Below are 19581 nucleotides of genomic sequence, written 5' to 3'. Positions count from 1 at the left end.
AGACATTTCTCCAAAGAAGACATACAGACGGCCAAGAAGCACATGAAAAGCTGCTCAACATCACTAATTATTAGAGAAATGCAAATCAAAACTGCAGTGAGGTATCACTTCACACCAGTTAGAATGGGCATCATCAGAAAATCTACAAACAACAAATGCTGGAGAGGGTGTGGAGAGAAGGGAACCCTCTTGCACTGTTGGTGGGAATGTAAATTGATACAGCCACTATGGAAAACAGTATGGAGGTTCCTCAAAAAACTAAAAATAGAACTACCATATGACTCAGCAATCCCATTACTGGGCATATACCCTGAGAAAACCATAATTCAAAACGACACATGCACCCCAATGTTCACTGCAGCACTATTTACAACAGCCAGGTCATGGAAGCAACCTAAATGCCCATCGACAGATGAATGGATAAAGAAGATGTGGTACATATATACAATGGAATATTACTCAGCCATAAAAAGGAACGAAATTGGGTCATTTGTAGAGATGTGGATGGATCTAGAGACTGTCATACAGAGTGAAGTAAGTCAGAAAGAGAAAAACAATTATCGTATATTAATGCATATATGTGGAACCTGGAAAAACGGTACAGATGAACCGGTTTGCAGGGCAGAAATAGAGACACAGATGTAGAGAACAAATGTATGGACACCAAGGGTGGTGGGATGAATTGGGAGATTGGGACTGACATATATACACTGATATGTATAAAATGGATAATTTTATAATTATAATGGATAATTCAAAAATAAATAAATAAAAATAAAGTGAGGGTAAAATTCTAAATAGAATGGCCAAGGAAGATCAGATAAACTGAAGGAGACAAATAAATAACCATATAATATGTTAGGTATAAGTGCTAGAAGAAAAGAAGACTCAGATAAGGGCAAAGAGAGAGGAGGGGGCAGAAGCAGTGGGGAAGCGTGGCTGAGGAAGGCCTTTCTGAAGAGGGAGCCTCTGAGCAGAGACCAGGTCACGTGAAGATCCAGGAGGACACTCCCAGCGGGCGCACACTAACCCTGAAAAGCCCTAAAGGCGGCGGGGAGGGAAGGTCTGGCATGCCCGTGGGACTGCCAGTGCGGTGGAGTGGAGGGAGCAGGGCACGGTACCAAGTGTCCCAACAGCAAGCTGAAGGCAGCAGGGAGCTACGCGGTCATTCTGCGTTTGGGAGCCGTCCATTTAGAGCTTAGTGACTTGTTCCCAATCAATTCAACAGATAATTAAAAAGTCATTATTACTTGAAAAATACAAGTTGGCGGGCTGAAGAGAAGATAAAGCAGGATGAAATATAGGCTCTACCACTGAGCAATGTATACGCTCATAGAAAAACAAGGCATGCACACAGAAAGTTCTACAGCTGTCTGAGGCAGTAAACAAAGAAGTGGCAAGATCATTTCAGGAGCTGGCAAACATTGTAACTGAGGAGAAAAAGAGAGAAAGCAAAAAAGACTGCAGATTTAGAGTCTTTTCAACTCATCTCTTCCCCAGTTTGAAAGCATGATGCTGCAAGCAGGAACTTCTGTTCCCGTGTAAACCATACCTGATGACTCCTGCTGAAGAGGAACTGTGTTCACTCATTTCAAGACCCCTACCATAGCGCCAGGCATGCAGAAGGGGCTCGGTCAAATGGTGAGGGGCGTTCACATTCCAACAATCAGACACTTTGTGTCCATCTGACCCAAAGCTTCCACGTGATTTGTAAATGAATAGCAAGTACTCAAAAAATATATTTCCTAAAAAAGGGAAATAAGTCCTATGATTGTATCTTATGGAGCTCCACGTCCATTAGAGTAAAACTTTGAATAGGGTAAAAGAGTACAGGCTTCAACTATGGGCTAAAACAGCAACTGAACCTTTAAGGCGCTGGGAGCCTTGGTGAAACATTCCCTGGACACCTCCCTTGTTAATAGGTGAAAGCATATTCTGTTGCAATCCCTTCAGGACATCTTTTCATCTCTTTTGTAAATGGGCATAAAATGGACCTAATTTATCCAGTTAGCAAACAACTTTAGAGAAGCACTACACAAACACCTGGGCCCTGAGGATCCAAAACTCAGGAAGAGATGGCCTCCATCTTGAAGAGTTAGTGAGTTTGAGGCGGGGTGTTTATTAAAGAAGAGAACAAGGGGGAGAAAGGCAGTAATAAAAATGACTGACTATAATACAAAATAAAAAGTGCTATACTGCGAGAATGAACAAAGAATTATGAGAATATAGGGAAAGGAATAATTACTGAAGACCTCATAGAAGAGGCTATGCCTGAAACATAACTGTGGTTTTGCTTTGCAGTCACATAAAAGACATTACTGTTAAAATCTATTGTTCTTTCTCAGTCTTTCTAACTACAGCAAAAATATAATCAATGTGAAAGACTTTCTTGACAAACAAAGATTAACAAAAAAATAAATCTATATTTTCTCAATATATTTAAAATGATTATAACTTAAGGACTCACAAGAAATCAGTCTTTTCCAAGTTTGTCTAAGCAACACACCCCACAAGAAAGATTCGAAATAACATCTAAGTACCCTCTGCTGCAATGATATACCTAAAGTATTTACTGCCATTTAAATCAGTTATGGCAGCCACCATAAAGGAACCACAGACAGGGCTTTCAAAGATAACATATAGCACTGGGCACTGTAAAACTATTCTAAAAACCAGTTCTGAAATTTCAGGTTAAAATCAAACGTTTGTCTAAGCAATCATCAGAAGACAACGCAAATAAATGAGTTCAAATCTAAGGAGAAATCACCTTTAGAAAAAACGTTAAGACAGTGGCCCTTTTCTCTATACTAACAATGTACAGTAGAAAAGGTCATTTCCATTCAGATTAGATCTATTTTGCAAATAGTCAGAAAATAAATGAATTATATTCTGAAATATTTATAAATACATATTTATAGACTGCATTTACTTATCAGTATTCAGATCTAAAAGAAACTGCTTGAAAGTTACATCCCAAGCTTTTTCTTTTTGCTCATTTTTATCATAACAAAGAATTATATTTTAGTACTAACAGTAATGCAAAATAGGGAGTTTATAACTTCTATTTTTAGAGCTTACTGACCTACAACTCTAAATAAAAACAGGTTCAAATCCTGGCTGCACTTACATAAAGTTTAATATGCTATTAAACCTCTGTAAATCTCAGCTTTCTATAATAACAGAGATAATATCAAAAGTGTTGGGAGACCGGATGTAAGTATGTGCCAAATGCATAGTAATGACTGTATAAATGCTGGTCATTATCGTCAACACCTAAGCCTACAACTATGCAGGGGAGGTGCAGAGGAGGAATGAGGGAGCCAAATGATCCCCAGTTCCCATCCCATAACACTGTAAGTTGCCAGTAGCTAAAGTCTGTAACAATGATTTCAATCAGAGCCGTCATAATCCCTTACAGTGTATTTTATAGTTTACAAGCAGATTTCATACAGATCAATTCACCTATTACTAAAAGTATGCAACATGAGGAACCAAGACAGGGGCTCTCAACTCTTTTTAAGATTGAGCAAACAAATTCAGAAAGGATGCAGTTAATGACTGAGCCACATTTACTAGTGGGCTAGTTGACCGGATATAAAAGGTCTCACAAATGGACATATTCTTGCCTTCTCCCTCTATGTGGTCAGACACAAGCAAGGTATGCTACTCCCAGGTGGCATTCAGGCCTGGGGTTGATGACCTGTCCATCTCTGGGCTACACACTGAGACAAACACAGCTGAGTCTGGAACAACAGGGAGGATAAGGGTGCCACCCCCCATGCAGTCTAAAACCCCTATATAACTTATAGTCAGCCCTCCGTACCCGTGGATCCTCTGTACACACAGCTCCACACCCTCAGATTCAGCCAACTGAGGATCATGTTGTCTTGTAGTATTTACTACTGAAAAAAGTCCATGTGTGAGTGGAACTGCACAGTTTGAACCTGTGTTGTTCAAGGGTCAACTGTATATTCTCATTTCTTCATTCTCAGGAAGTGATGTTCTGGCCTTTGGAAGCCCACCAGATGGTACAACTGGGTCTTAATGGTTCCACTGGTCTTAAGAGTCTATGTCACATGTCACAACCCAATTATCAAAAAGCCTTCAACTGAGATAAGGAGCATTAGTATAATAGGAAAGAGGTACTTTGATTTCCCATCTGTCTTTGTGCCTCTGGAGTTTCATAGGGAGAAAAGTAGGATCCCCAGGACATTCCTGGGTTCCCTCGACATACAACCTAATATTGTCAGAACTACACTTCAATTTCTAAAAGATACAACTAATTCAAACAGATACTGCTATCCTAAAAACTGTTCTTAACCATAAAACAGTATATATTGAGTACACAGCCATAAAGCTAGGAGACTTTCTTTTCTTTTTTTTTTTTTTTAGTAGCAGAAGACTTTCCAAAAAAAAAAAAAAAGTAAAGTTCACATTCCGTACGTTACAGTAATACTATTATGCTAGACACATTTTGGTTTGGCCTCAGGATCACTTAAAAATAAGTTAGAAATAATTTTATAATCAGAAAACAAAGTTTAAATAGTTTACATTTTAAATTTTTTTTAATTTAAGATGTTTAGCATGAAACAAAAATTGTTACTTAGAAAAAAGGTAAAATTCAGTGAACATAGTACGTACCAAGCTTCAGGGAGCAAAACGGAATATTCATGTGGAGAAGTGGTCTCTGGGAAATTGGAGAGAATCACAAGGCGATGAGGAAGCAGGTCAGATCCATGGTAAGTGAACAGAATTTCTAGGGCTTGTACATTACTTTCCTGTACAGAAGGCAAGGGAAAGTTTCTAATGTGAACCTTAGAAATAGAGGAGTGATTTTGTATGACAACATTCAAAACCTTAAAATTAACTTTTTTATGCAGTTCTGATATGAAGTGCTTTGAAAGATTCCTGATTTTTCCAGGTCTGTATCACTTTTCTCAACCTAATGCTCTAAAAATAATTTTTAGAACTCAGAATGATAAATAAAATTTTTTTTAACATGATTCTATTTTCTCTACATTTATTAATATAGTACAACACAAAAAGGAAATGTAATGATATATGCATGCAATAACATTAACTGCATGGCTCAAAGACTTAGAAAGTGTTAATAACCATAACTGTTTTATTTACAAAAAAGAAATTACCCGAGCATAAGTTCTTGCTGAGAGAACAATATTCTGATTTCTGAACTTCTTAAAGAATTCAGCATCATATCTCTGTTCAGATGCAGGAGGCACTCCGAGAATTTCCTGAGGGGAAACAGTGATTTAATGGAAAGGCTTTTAAATATGGGTGACAAGAAAATATTAAAAACCATCACAACTCTGCCTACCTAAATAAATAAGCCCTGAATTAATTAAACTCTCAACTGTTAACTAAAGTACTACATCTGTATTCTTGTCTTTATTTGGAAAATGGCTATATTTATAAATGCTGTAAATTAAAAAAAAAATCCAGAAGTAAATGAAATAGGCAGTAAAATTAAAGTAGGACAACCAAAATCCACCACCTGGTAAAATCAAATAAGCAACAGTTATACATGGCTATGTACTATGGGCACCTGTCATATCTGTATGAGAACTTTAGATTAACTTTACTGCTGCTGGAGTGATCTATGTAAATTGCAGATTGAACCATTCATTCTTTAATCAGATATTTATTAGGTGTCAATAATGTGCAAGGGGCACTGTGATAGGCAGTGGTGATACAATGAACAATCATCAGCTTCCCTGCTCTCCAAGTGGCTCAAAATCTAGTAGGGAAGACGAACAAGCAATAAGAACAGGTAAAGGGAAACACAGAGGAAGGGTGCTAAAACTAGTCCTGGGAGGACAGGGAAGGCCTCCCAGAAGGGACGCCAAAGCTGAAACATAAAGAATAAACAGGAGTTAGCCATGGCAATGGCAAGTGTACATCTCCCCACTACAATGGATGACTTCAGGCTCATTTCTCTTGTGTCTGTGCTGAACCCCAGATACCTAGCATGCTGGCTTTCACATAATAAATAGCCGATAAGTATTTGTTAACTGCATTAACTTACTGAGACAGGAAAGAGGGAAGAAAGAGGGTGTTCAGAGGAGGTTCTTGCTTCCTATTTATTTAGACAAAATACTAACCTTCTCTAAGCCTCACATCCATAAAACTGAGAGGATAACAATACCTGCCTCAAAGGGCTGTCAAGAAATAATCTGAATTAAGTACCTAAGACACTGGCGGGCAAACAGTAAGCCCTCAACAAATGTGCTGGTATTTTTTAAGGTATTCTCTTAACTACTGGTTTCTTCAAATATTTCCTGAGCTCCTCAACACGCCAGGTCTCGTTCTGGGCTCTGGTGATACTGCAGCAAACAAGACAAGACCCTTACCCTTATGGAGCTTCTATGCTTGCGTCCCGCCCCCCCGCAGAGCAGGCCCACAGCCCCCTAAGTCAGCCTCCCTATTTTTAAGGACTACCTGAAATATCACTTCCTACATAGAGTCCTCTTGGACATCCCCAGGAAAAATTTAATGTTTTGCTCCATTATGCTCCCTCATCAATTCTTCATATCTTCATTATCATCACTAACTGCCCATATAATGAGGACTCCACAAGGACTATTCCTTGTTCATCTCTCTACCACCAGCACTGGCATAATATTTGGCATACAGTAGGAACTCGTGTAAAATTTAAATAAATCTATTTTTATCTAATTTATCACAGAATTAATAAAATAAGCCATCCCCTACGATTAAAATGCAATGCCTATCTCTACCACTATCTAGCTGGTTAGTCCTTGTATCAGAACATCTTCGTTTCTAAGTTTTAACGGCCAAGTTCATCAACTTCACCTACTTTTCAAAAGCTTAACTTAATTCCATTTTTGTGGGCTCAACAAATACTTTAAATTTCACTATTATCATGTGATATTAAATGCACTTACTACTGTCAAATAGGAAATAGCAATTCAATAACTAAAAAATAATAAAATAAAATTAACTGGAATGTGAAACTCTGAATATTTTATGGAACTTTTTTTTTAAGATCTCATCAATGAAACTAAAGCTAAGTATAAAAAATAATAAACTATATCTGTACCAACATCAGTAATTCACAATATGCTTTTATATATTACGTCAGTATCACAGAACTCGGACATAATAAAAGGATACGCTTTAAAATAATATGACCATCCAACAGTCAAACTAGTTGTACTACAGATAAAACTATTAGGAATGTTTTATAACTTATTTGTATGAAGTGATATACTAACTACCATGTTTACTAATAACCAGAGAAATAGTTCTCTTTTATCACTAGTATTTTGTTTGAAAACATTCTACTGTATTAACAGCTGGAGAATCAAATGCTTTTATTTGTCTGCAGGCATCACAAGTACTAAGTACCTCCATTACTATGGGGACGGGCATCACGTTATCAAATGTGATGCTTACTGAGTCCCTGCTATGTGCCAATACCAAAAGCCACGGTGTGCCCACAGAAGGGAGGCTGAGACAGATGGAGGAAGTAAACTGCAAATGAAGTCAAATTTCAAAGGTGGGAAATTTATACTAAATCCTGGGTAACGTAAGCTATGAGGGTCATGTGAAAAAGCAATCTAAACTATGTCTATTTTATGAAATGCTTCTCATGCCTTTAACAATACCTAAATCTCATGGTACAGAGTGCTACTGAAATGCCCAACATGGGACATTTGTGTTTGTGGTCCTGAAGAAACAATTCTGAAGTATGCTTTAAGTTCAAGTGACTAACTCTGGCCATAATTAGGATCAAAGTTTAACCAACTAAATTCAAACCACTAATAAATCATTAAAATTAAACAAGTCAGAAATATTCATATTAGGATTATTAAAACCCAGTGTATACTGAATTTGGTACTGTAGACAGCTATATGCCATAACCTAAAGTTTAAATGTAAAATAAAAGTAAATGAAAAGGATCATAAATCTAGGAAACAGAGATGCTCTGAGATGGCTAACGCATTTCTACTCCCTAGACTAACAAAGCAACTTCTGGCCTTTCATGAATCTCTAAATTTTACCAAAACTGATGTATAAGAGAACCTGCTTCTATACAAAATGAATTTTTCCCACATAAATAGTTCTAAAGACCAAGAATATCAGATATGAAGGCAGCCTCAGCATTTATAATGAGAGATCAAATGAACATAATTGGTTTGATTAAAACTACTCCTTACCTCATATGTTGCGAGTCGATCTAAGTAGGTTAATAATTTCAGTCTACAACGGCAAAGTTCCTTTTGTTCCAGTGTTAACCTGTTTTGAACAACTGTATTAGGCCACTTATATTTACCTACAAGCACATTTCTCTAAGATCTAAAATAGAATAAAAATGATCAATATTCCATTAAGGGCTTCCCTGGTGGCGCAGTGGTTGAGAATCTGCCTGCCAATGCAGGGGACACGGGTTCGAGCCCTGGTCTGGGAAGATCCCACATGCCACGGAGCAACTGGGCCCGTGAGCCACAACTACTGAGCCTGCGCGTCTGGAGCCTGTGCTCCACAACAAGAGAGGCCGCGATAGTGAGAGGCCCGCGCACCGCAATGAAGAGCAGCCCCCGCTTGCCACAACTAGAGAAAGCCCTCGCACAGAAACAAAGACCCAACACAGCTATAAATAAATAAAAAAATAAATAAATTAAAAAAAAAAAATATTCCATTAAGCCTCAAATTCATGGAACAGTACACAAAAGCACAAGGGTAAAACAATACTAAATGCATTTGATTTAAGTTGCCGAAATAATGTACAGCAATTGTCACTAGTAAAGAACACACTTGGATTACTAGTTATTTTAAAGAAATTACCAAATGAACAGTAATAAATCATTTACTTTGAAAAGTTCACTAATTTAAGTAGTTCTTGTCTCTTCCTGAGCTCCTTCTCCTTTTTCTTCTCAGCAGGCTCTTCATCAGCTGGGGAAAGCTCCTCGTAGGAGATACTGTCAATGTCCATTTCACCAAGTAGTGTAAATCTGTGAGAAAAAAAGAAAACCCAAATCTGTGTATTTTTTTTAATTTCATATAGTGAAGAAGTACCTTCTCCTACTTTGATTTTATTACATTGGTTTCTGCAGAAACAGAAACAACCAATTATTTGCAAGAAAGCTTTTGCTATTTATTATAAGCAAACCGATTCTTTCATTTATATCCATAGGATGGGCAAAAAGTCATCAGTAATCATCACATGTAGAAACTCCGAATATCAAGAAAATGAAAACTGCTTAGGAAAACATGGGAGGTTATAGTCACCCAATGTGAAACAGCCTATGAAGAAAACGTTGGCCAGAGTTTACAATGTGAATCACTTCTATTTAAGGTCTTAAAATGGTAATGAATGTCAGTCTCATTTAAATTACTTATCAAATACACTATCACATTTATATCCCCCCAAAAGTTCCAAATGTTTGATGAACAGCAGCCCTTGTCAAATAACTTTATTACTGTTATTAACTGACATTTGTAGGGTGCTTAAAAGTTTATGAGGTGACTCCCTCTTGCGAGAGCACCGGAATCACAACAAACTGCTGAACAATCAATGACAGAAAGACACTGGAACTCACCAAAAATGATACCCCACATCCAAAGACAAAGGAGAAGCCACAGTGAGATGGTAGGAGAGGCACGATCACAATAAAATTAAATCCCATGACCACTGGGTGGGTGACTCACAAACTGGAGAACAATTATACCACAGAAGTCCACCCACGGGAGTGAAGGTTCTGCGTCCCTCCCAGAGTCAGGCTTCCCATCCTGGGGGTCTGGCAACTGGAGGGGGAATTCCTAGAGAATCAGATTTTGAAGGCTAGCGGGATTTGATTGCAGGACTTCAACAGGACTGGGGAAAACAGAGACTCCACTCTTGGAGGGCACACACAAAGTAGTGTGCGCATTGGGACCCAGGGGAAGGAGCAGTGACCCCATAATAGACTGAACCAGACCTACCTGCTAGTGTTGGAGGGTCTCCTGCAGAGGCGGGGGTGGCTGTGGCTCACCATGAGGACAAGGACACTGGCAGCAGAAGTTCTGGGAAGTACTCCTTGGTATGAGGCCTCCCAGAGTCTGCCATTAGCCCCACTAAAAAGCCCGCGTAGGCTCCAGTGTTGGTTCGCCTCAGGCCAAACAACCAACAGGGAGGGAATCCAGCCCACCCATCAGCAGACAAGCAGATTAAAGTTTTACTGAGCTCTGCCCACCAGAGCAACAGCCAACTCTACCAACCACCAGTCCCTTCCATCAGGAAACTCGCACAAGCCTCTTAGATAGCCTCATCCACCAGAGGGCAGACAGCAGAAGCAAGAAGAATTAAAATCCTGCAGCCTGTGGAAGAAACACTACATTCACAGAAAGATAGACAAGATGAAAAGGCAGAGGGCTATGTACCAGATGAAGGAACAAAATAAAACCCTAGAAAAACAACTAAATGAAGTAGAGATAGGCAACCTTCCAGAAAAAGAATTCAGAATAATGATAGTGAAGATGATCCAGGACCTTGGAAAAAGAATGGAGGCAAAGATTGAGAAAATGCAAGAAATGTTTAACAAAGACCTAGAAGAATTAAAGAACAAACAAACAGAGATGAACAATACAATAACTGAAATGAAAAATACACTAGAAGGAATCAATACCAGAATAACTGGAGCAGAAGAACGGATAAGTGACCTGGAAGACAGAATGGTGGAATTCACTGCTGTGGAACAGAATAAAGAAAAAAGAATGAAAAGAAATGAAGACAGCCTAAGAGACCTCTGGGACAACATTAAACGCAACAACATTCGCATTATAGGGGTCCCAGAAGGAGAAGAGAGAGAGAAATGACCTGAGAAAATATTTGAAGAGATTATAGTCGAAAAGTTCCCAAATATGGGAAAGGAAACAGCCACCCAAGTCCAGGAAGGGCAGAGAGTCCCATACAGGATAAACCCAAGGAGAAACATGCCGAGACACATAGTAATCAAACTGGCAAAAATTAAAGACAAAGAAAAATTATTGAGAGCAGCAAGGGAAAAACGACAAATAACATACAAGGGAACTCCAATAAGGTTAACAGCTGATTTCTCAGAAGAAACTCTACAAGCCAGAAGGGAGTGGCATGACATATTTAAAGTGATGAAAGGGAAGAACCTACAACCAAGATTACTCTACCGGGCAAGGATCTCATTAAGATTTGATGGAGAAATCAAAAGCTTTACAGACAAGCAAAAGGTAAGAGCACCAGCATCACCAAACCAGCTCTACAACAAATGCTGAAGGAACTTCTCTAAGTGGGAAACACAAGAGAAGAAAAGGACCTACAAAAACAAACCCAAAACAATTAAGAAAATGGTAATAGGAACATACGTATGGATAATTACCTTAAACGTGAATGGATTAAATGCTCCAACCAAAAGACACAGGCTCACTGAATGGATACAAAAACAAGACCCATTTATATGCTGTCTACAAGAGACCCACTTCAGACCTAGGGACACATACAGACTGAAAGTGAGGGGATGGAAAAAGATATTCCATGCAAACGGAAATCAAAAGGAAGCTGGAGTAGCAATACTCATATCAGATAAAATAGACTTTAAAATAAAGAATGTTACAAGAGACAAGGAAGGACACTACATAATGATCAAGGGATCAATCCAAGAAGAAGATATAACAATTATAAATATATATGCACCCAACATAGGAGCACCTCAATACATAAGGCAACTGCTAAAAGCTATAAAAGAGGAAATCGACAGTAACACAATAATAGTGGGGGACGTTAACACCTCACTTACACCAATGGACAGATCTTCCAAACAGAAAATTAATACGGAAACACAAGCTTTAAATGACACAATAGACCGGATAGATTTAACTGATACTTATAGGACATTCCATCCAAAAACAGCAGATTACACTTTCTTCTCAAGTGCACACAAAACATTCTCCAGGATAGATCACCTCCTGGGTCACAAATCAAGCCTTGGTAAATTTAAGAAAACTGAAATCATATCAAGCATCTTTTCCTACCACAATGCTATGAGATTAGAAATCAATTACAGGGAAAAAAACGTAAAAAACACAAACACATGGAGGCTAAACAATACGTTACTAAATAATCAAGAGATCATTGAAGAAATCAAAGAAGAAATCCAAAAATACCTAGAGACAAATGACAATGAAAACACGATGATCCAAAACCTATGGGATGCAGCAAAGGCAGTTCTAAGAGGGAAGTTTATAGCAATACAATCTTACCTCAAGAAACAACAAACATCTCAAATAAACAACCTAACCTTATACCTAAAGGAACTAGAGAAGGAAGAACAAACAAAACCCAAAGTTAGTAGAAGGAAAGAAATCATAAAGATCAGAGCAGAAATAAATGACAAAGAAACAAAGAATAGCAAAAATGAATAAAACTAAAAGCTGGTTCTTTGAGAAGGTAAACAAAATTGATAAACCATTAGCCAGACTCATCAAGAAAAAGAGGGAGAGGACTCAAATCAATAAAATTAGAAATGAAAAAGGAGAAGTTACAACAGACACCAGAGAAATACAAAGCATCTTAAGAGACTACTACAAGCAACTCTATGCCAATAAAATGGACAACCTGGAAGAAATGCACAAATTCTTAGAAAGGTATAACCTTCCAAGACTGAACCAGGAAGAAATAGAAAATATGAACAGACCAATCACAAGCACTGAAATTGAAACTGTGATTAAAAACCTTCCAATAAACAAAAGTCTAGGACCAGATGGCTTCACAGGTGAATTCAATCAAACATTTAGAGAAGAGCTAACACCCATCCTTCTCAAACTCTTCCAAAAAACTGCAGAGGAAGGAACACTCCCAAACCATTCTACAAGGCCACCATCACCCGGATACCAAAGCCAGACAAAGACACTACAAAAAAAGAAAATTACAGACCAATATCACTGATGAATATAGATGCAAAAATCCTCAACAAAATACTAGCAAACAGAATCCAACAACACATTAAAAGGATCATACACCATGATCAAGTGGGATTTATCCCAGGGATGCAAGGATTCTTCAATATATGCTAATCAATCAATGTGATACACCATATTAACAAATTGAAGAATAAAAACCATATGACCATCTCAATAGATGCAGGAAAAGCTTCTGACAAAATTCAACACCCATTTATGACAAAAACTCTCCAGAAAGTGGGCATAGAGGGAACGTACCTCAACATAATAAAGGCCATATACGACAAACCCACAGCAAACATCATTCTCAGTGGTGAAAAACTGAAATCATTTCCTCTAAGATCAGGAACAAGACAAGGATGTCCACTCTCACCACTATTATTCAACATAGTTTTGGAAGTCCTAGCCACGGCAATCAGAAAGAAAAAGAAATAAAAGAAATACAAATTGGAAAAGAAGTAAAACTGTCACTGTTTGCAGATGACATGATACTATACATAGAGAATCCTAAAGATGCCACCAGAAAACTACTAGAGCTAATCAATGAATTGGGTAAAGTTGCAGGATACAAAATTAATGCACAGAAATCTCTTGCATTCCTATACACTAATGACGAAAAATCTGAAAGAGAAATTAAGGAAACACTCCCATTTACCATTGCAACAAAAAGAATAAAATACCTAGGAATAAACCTACCTAAGGAGACAAAAGACCTGTATGCAGAAAACTATAAGACACTGATGAAAGAAATTAAAAATGATACAAACAGATGGAGAGATATACCATGTTCTTGGATTGGAAGAATCAATATTGTGAAAATGACTATCCTACCCAAAGCAATCTACAGATTCAATGCAATCCCTATCAAATTACCAATGGCATTTTTTACAGAACTAGAACAAAAAGTCTTAAAATTTGTATGGAGACACAAAAGACCCCAAATAGCCAAAGCGGTCTTGAGGGAAAAAAATGGAGTAGGAGGAATCAGACTCCCTGACTTCAGACTATACTACAAAGCTACAGTAATCAAGACAATATGGTACTGGCACAAAAACAGAAATGTAGATCAATGGAACAGGATAGAAAGCCCAGAGATAAACCCACGCACCTATGCTCAACTAATCTATGACAAAGGAGGCAAGGATATACAACAGAGAAAAGACAGTCTCTTCAATAAGTGGTACTGGGAAAACTGGACAGCTACATGTAAAAGAATGAAATTAGAACACTCCCTAACACCATACACAAAAATAAACTCAAAATGGATTCGAGACCTAAATGTAAGACCGGACACTATAAAACTCTTAGAGGAAAACATAGGAAGAACACTCTTTGACATAAATCACAGCAAGATCTTTTTGATCCACCTCCTAGAGTAATGGAAATAAAAACAAAAATAAACAAATGAGACCTAATGAAACTTAAAAACTTTTGCAAAGCAAAGGAAACTACAACCAAGATGAAAAGACAGCCCTCAGAATGGGAGAAAATATTTGCAAACGAATCAACAGACAAAGGATTAGTCTCCAAAATATATAAACAGCTCATGCAGCTCAATATTAAAAAAACAAACAACCCAATCCAAAAATGGGCAGAAGACCTAAATAGACATTTCTCCAAAGAAGATACAGATGGCCAAGACGCACATGAAAAGCTGCTCAACGTCACTAATTATTAGAGAAATGCAAATCAAAACTACAATGAGGTATCACCTCACACCAGTTAGAATGGGCATCATCAGAAAATCTACCAACAACAAATGCTGGAAAGGGTGTGGAGAAAAGGGAACCCTCTTGCACTGTTGGTGGGAATGTAAATTGATACAGCCACTATGGAGAACAGTATGGAGGTTCCTCCAAAAACTAAAAATAGAACTACCATATGACTCAGCAATCCCATTACTGGGCATATACCCTGAGAAAACCATAATTCAAAAAGACACATGCACCCCAATGTTCACTGCAGCACTATTTACAACAGCCAGGTCATGGAAGCAACCTAAATGCCCATCGACAGACGAATGGATAAAGAAGATGTGGTACATATATACAATGGAATATTACTCAGCCATAAAAAGGAACAAAATTGGGTCATTTGTAGAGACGTGGATGGATCTAGAGACTGTCATACAGAGTGAAGTAAGTCAGAAAGAGAAAAACAAATATCGTATATTAACGCATATATGTGGAACCTAGAAAAATGGTACAGATGAACCGGTTTGCAGGGCAGAAACTGAGACACAGATGTAGAGAACAAACATATGGACACCAAAGGGGGAAGGTGGTGTGGGGTGGTGGTGATGGTGGGATGAATTGGGAGATTGGGATTGACATGTAGACAGTAATATGTATAAAATGGATAACTAATAAGAACCTGCTGTTTAAAAAAATAAATAAAATAAAATAAAATTCAAAAAAAAAGTTTATGAGGTGATTTCACAAGATATATAACTTAATCAAGGTAATTCTCTGAAGAAGGACACAATGCTACAGATAAAGAAAGTGAATGAAGCTCAGACTTGCCTACAGTGGTTCAATCCACCGGTAAGCACACCTAGGCGCATGCCGCCTTAACTTCACAGCTTAGAAACGGCCAGCATTCAATAAATGTTTGTAGAATTTGCTCTTTCCTTAGCATCAAGCTATCATATGTAAACGTATTTAACTTAAAGGAAAGAAAACTGACCTCAGATAAAAAAGCATTAACCAAAGGCAACTGCTTTATTGCAGAATAACCTAAATAAAGAAAAGTTTACCCTTTCCAATGTCTCAGCTTAAAAAGTTTTCACAAAGTCACCTTTACTTCTACCCACATCTTTCCGGAACCAACCTGCCATCATCTGCTCCTTTCCCTATGGCTAAAAGAGCCTCCAGGTCTGTGCCTTTTAATCCATATTGAAGCAGTTCTTTTGCAGCATCCACATTTTCAGGAACTCTTTCCAAGCACTCATGAAGAACCCAGGATCGTTTCTTTATTTTACTCTGGATATAGAGAAAATTAAAAAACAGAGGCATTAAAGAAATCATGACATCTGAGAGCACCTGAGGACTGCCTTCTAGAATTATAAAGCTATACGTAAGAGAGTAGAGCTACCTGAAACCTTGGCCACAAGCAGCTGCTAGAGCATCTCAACATTAAAAAGCTACTTTCCTAGCAGTGATTAGGACTGGGTATAGGGCATGTGATTCCAACTGCTTTCTTTCTTCGTCTAATGAAACACACTGAAACACAAAGTTCAGTACTCTTTTTTGGAAACATAAAAAGCTCTTTCCAAACGTTTTAGTTGCTCTTTAGTTTGCATTTGGGCTGTATAGAAGAGTAGAAAATAAAGAAGTAAGGCAAGATTGATCTTCTTGTAACAAACATGTTTAACTTTGAAACAAAAACTAATGAGGCATAGCACGTCAAGGTTCTGTATTTACTTGACCATGAGATGTATTCCAAAGCACAGATGATAATTTAATCATAAAAAGTCATGGTATGTTGTTCCTTGGAAAGACGGAGGGCCCATATGTACTTCCCTCCCAACAGCTTCCTCTGACTCCATTCAAAATTCCTGACTTGCCCTCTTTCCTAGAAAGAGTCCTTGTGGATACAAATTTAGGGTAAAATCTGACTCATACCCTACACATTCCTTTACACATTCCTTCATATCAATTCTTTCCTCAAATGTCTCTGAACTCACATCCCCTTCTCCACATCTATGGCCTCCGTATCAGTCCATGTCATTGACACGTAACAACTGGGACACTGCAGGAGTCTCTTGCCTTTGGCAAGGTTTCCCACCTGAACCCAAATCAATGTATCTTTCTAATCAATATGCCCCAATGTTCACCATCATGGAATCTCAGATCCAACAGACTTGTTTCCTTACAGAGCCATTCATCCAGGAAATATTTACTGAGTACTTTTTGTGTGCCATGAAAATAGAGCAATGAATAAGCCAGATTTAGTCACTTGCCTCATGAGTCATGCTCATTTTCTTTTAATTTGCTCATACAACTTGTCCCATTAAGAATGCCTTCCTCTCTTCTAGCTCTACTTTGAATCCTTTCAAACCCCTGCCCAAAACATCTTCACTATATGAAGACTTCCATAACCAGAGTCTATAATGATTGCTACCTTCACTGGGTTCCCACAGCATTTGTCTGCAATCTTCTTGCGTGGTCATTTCTATAATGAAGGCATAAAGCTTGTCTTCTCGGTAAGATTATAAGCTCCCTGAAAGCGAAGGCCATATTTATGTCACTCCTGTACCCCTTTACCATTCCTGGCATAGTGCTTTTACTCTTCACTGCCTATTTATTTTGCTGAATTAAGTATTTCCCCCAATAAAAAATGTACATAATTTGTCTCTCCTAACATTTGTCAGCTCCTTCAGAGACCAAATCTGCTTTCTACTGTGTTACAGAAAAGGCCGTTAAGTGGATATACATGAACTCAGGAGTTCACTGTCCTGAGTCACAAAAGAAAGAAAGATAATATAGGTTTGCTGTTCTGATATTCTAAAGAAAATACAAGCCACTTTGTCTTCTTCCTTTATTTCACAATCTTTCATGCGCTCTCAACTCTGATATCTTACTTGTATTAACAGTTCATCTTCCTGTTTGGTTGAAGCATCAACTTCTTACACACAACTTTTTCAGATTACGTTTTGATTTATTTTTAATTACTCATGTACATGAATTTTTAGGGAAAACAACTACCATGAAAATTTCCCAACACTTCTTAGAATATTCCTAAATGCAAAGGTATTTGCCTTCCTAAATGTCACACGAGAAGTCAGCACCTTCTAAAAATAGGTATGAGTCCAACTACTTCCTTACAAAGGTGCCAATGATTCAAATAAACAGCCAACATAGTAACTCTAGCTGTGGCAGCACATAGCAGGAAGGATTTAACTGTAGGATTTAAGCAAAAAGGGGGTATTTGGCAAGCTTGATATGACAGTTATCTATTTATTGCCTCTCAGCCTCAGAAGTACTCTTCAGAGCCAGCTATGGGATAAACAGCCTTTCCCATTTGCGGCTGACACGATATTAAGCCTTGTCACCAGAGGGCGCTGGAGGCCACTGCAGAGGAAGAGGCTCTGGTCTCTGGTCGGCATGTGCGCTGGTTCTGTTCTTCCCGCTCCTCTGTCTTGGCAATGCCGGCAGGCGACATCTGGTGGTGCTTACTTCCCCCTCCCTCCTTTGGAGGACAACTTCCCACTTGGTGTCAGCTGCAGCCCCATGGACAGATTCCTCCCCAGCGAACCCTCCCAGACACCTGACGGGGAAGCTCCGTAAACTAGGCTCGCCTACACTCCGGGGGGAATTTTTTCCTTTTCAGTCCTGGCCACGGTTCCTTATCTACCAGCCTTCATGCTGGCGGGGGGCTCCCTACTTAGCAGCCCCTGGGGTTTTCCGACCCCCCAACCTCAGTTCGCGGCCACCCTAGCAACAGGCATCCAGCTGGCCCACCCATCCCACCTCTCCCTGCCTGCCAGCCTTGGCTGCTATGGGCCGCCGTGGCCTCAGGCATTCCAGAGAATGCCCTTCCGTCCAATGTGCTGCAACCACTCTTCGTCCAATGAAGCCTGAATGCCAGCCCAGGGGGAGCTCTCCCTTCCGCGTTTGCTCCCTCCTTGGGTACGTTCCGTTCAGCCCCAGGGTGTGCCTTAGAGATCTCTTTGCCCTCATATAGTTAATCTCTCGTTACTAGAAAACAGTAATTCTCCATATTAAAACTGTTCCTGTTCAAATTACTGTGTGGTTCCTGGCTTCTGACAGGACCCTGACTGATGGAGGTGAGCAGAGGTTAGCTGAGGTAGATGAAGGGCAAGGATTAGGCTAAGACCAGGCAGTTGGCTGGTTTATCAGTGAATATTCGGCCACATGTCTTCTGCACCAACGTCCAGCTGCAGGGCCGACAGAACCTGATATAATTTTTCAAGGTAGAATAAAACACTTCATATAGAAAAGTCAGCAGTGAAAAGTACTCTAATATGAAGCCCTACAGTCAAAAGTTATTCCGTAAGTTTGAATTTTACTGCATGTTACCAAAAATTTTAAACATACCAAGTAATTCTGAATTGAAGCAATGTTGACAGCTGACTTCCTCCACTGCCTCTGATACACCAGGTCAGTATCCAGGCCATAGGTCTGAGCCAGAGACAAGGCTTCCTCATACTCTTCATTTTCGATCTTTGGACAAGGAAATGGAACATTAATGTGACATTACCGAGCAGTCTGCAGCGTCAATATGATGATAGAATGAATGATGACAGCGTAGGTCATTCCTAACCACCTTCATGTGCACTGTGGCACCAGAAGGTCACAAACATGACAAGGGGCAGATAGATCAAGTATTTCTTTTAAGCGCTTTAACAGAAAGATGAGAAACAGAGGTAAAATACCCATGGTTATAAAGTAAAATGGCAAAACCAGGATGAGCAGGGCGGCCCGACTCCTCGTCCAGGACTCCGCTTGTGACACTGCAGCACAAACACGTGGAATACTCAGTGTTGATCAAATCTGCTTCCCAAGCAAACCCCGGACTAGAAAGCAAGTCTGCAGGGCTTCCCTCATCTGCTGCAGTCTGAGGAGACGGCTGTACTTCAACACAGAAGAAGTGAGAGCTGAAGGCCAC

General features: G+C 39.0%; 1 protein-coding gene across 3 annotated transcripts in view; it reads right to left on the bottom strand.

Annotated features, from left to right (window-relative positions):
* The window catches only part of NBAS (NBAS subunit of NRZ tethering complex), a 342092-nt gene that overhangs the window by 239529 nt on the left and 82982 nt on the right, over positions 1-19581 (bottom strand). For all 3 annotated transcript variants that reach the window (XM_036873210.1, XM_036873209.1, XM_036873211.1), the window contains 6 exons: positions 19011-19136; positions 15781-15932; positions 8853-8993; positions 8199-8277; positions 5148-5252; positions 4642-4778 (listed from right to left, as the gene is read on the bottom strand). In XM_036873210.1, coding sequence (XP_036729105.1) covers positions 4642-4778; positions 5148-5252; positions 8199-8277; positions 8853-8993; positions 15781-15932; positions 19011-19136 — 740 coding nt within the window. The remainder of the gene's footprint in view (positions 1-4641; positions 4779-5147; positions 5253-8198; positions 8278-8852; positions 8994-15780; positions 15933-19010; positions 19137-19581) is intronic.

This window comes from Balaenoptera musculus, chromosome 13 (genome assembly GCF_009873245.2).
Source record: "Balaenoptera musculus isolate JJ_BM4_2016_0621 chromosome 13, mBalMus1.pri.v3, whole genome shotgun sequence".
Taxonomy (NCBI): domain Eukaryota; kingdom Metazoa; phylum Chordata; class Mammalia; order Artiodactyla; family Balaenopteridae; genus Balaenoptera; species Balaenoptera musculus.
Note: the sequence above shows the minus strand (reverse complement) of the source record. Positions and strands in the feature narration are given on the sequence as shown.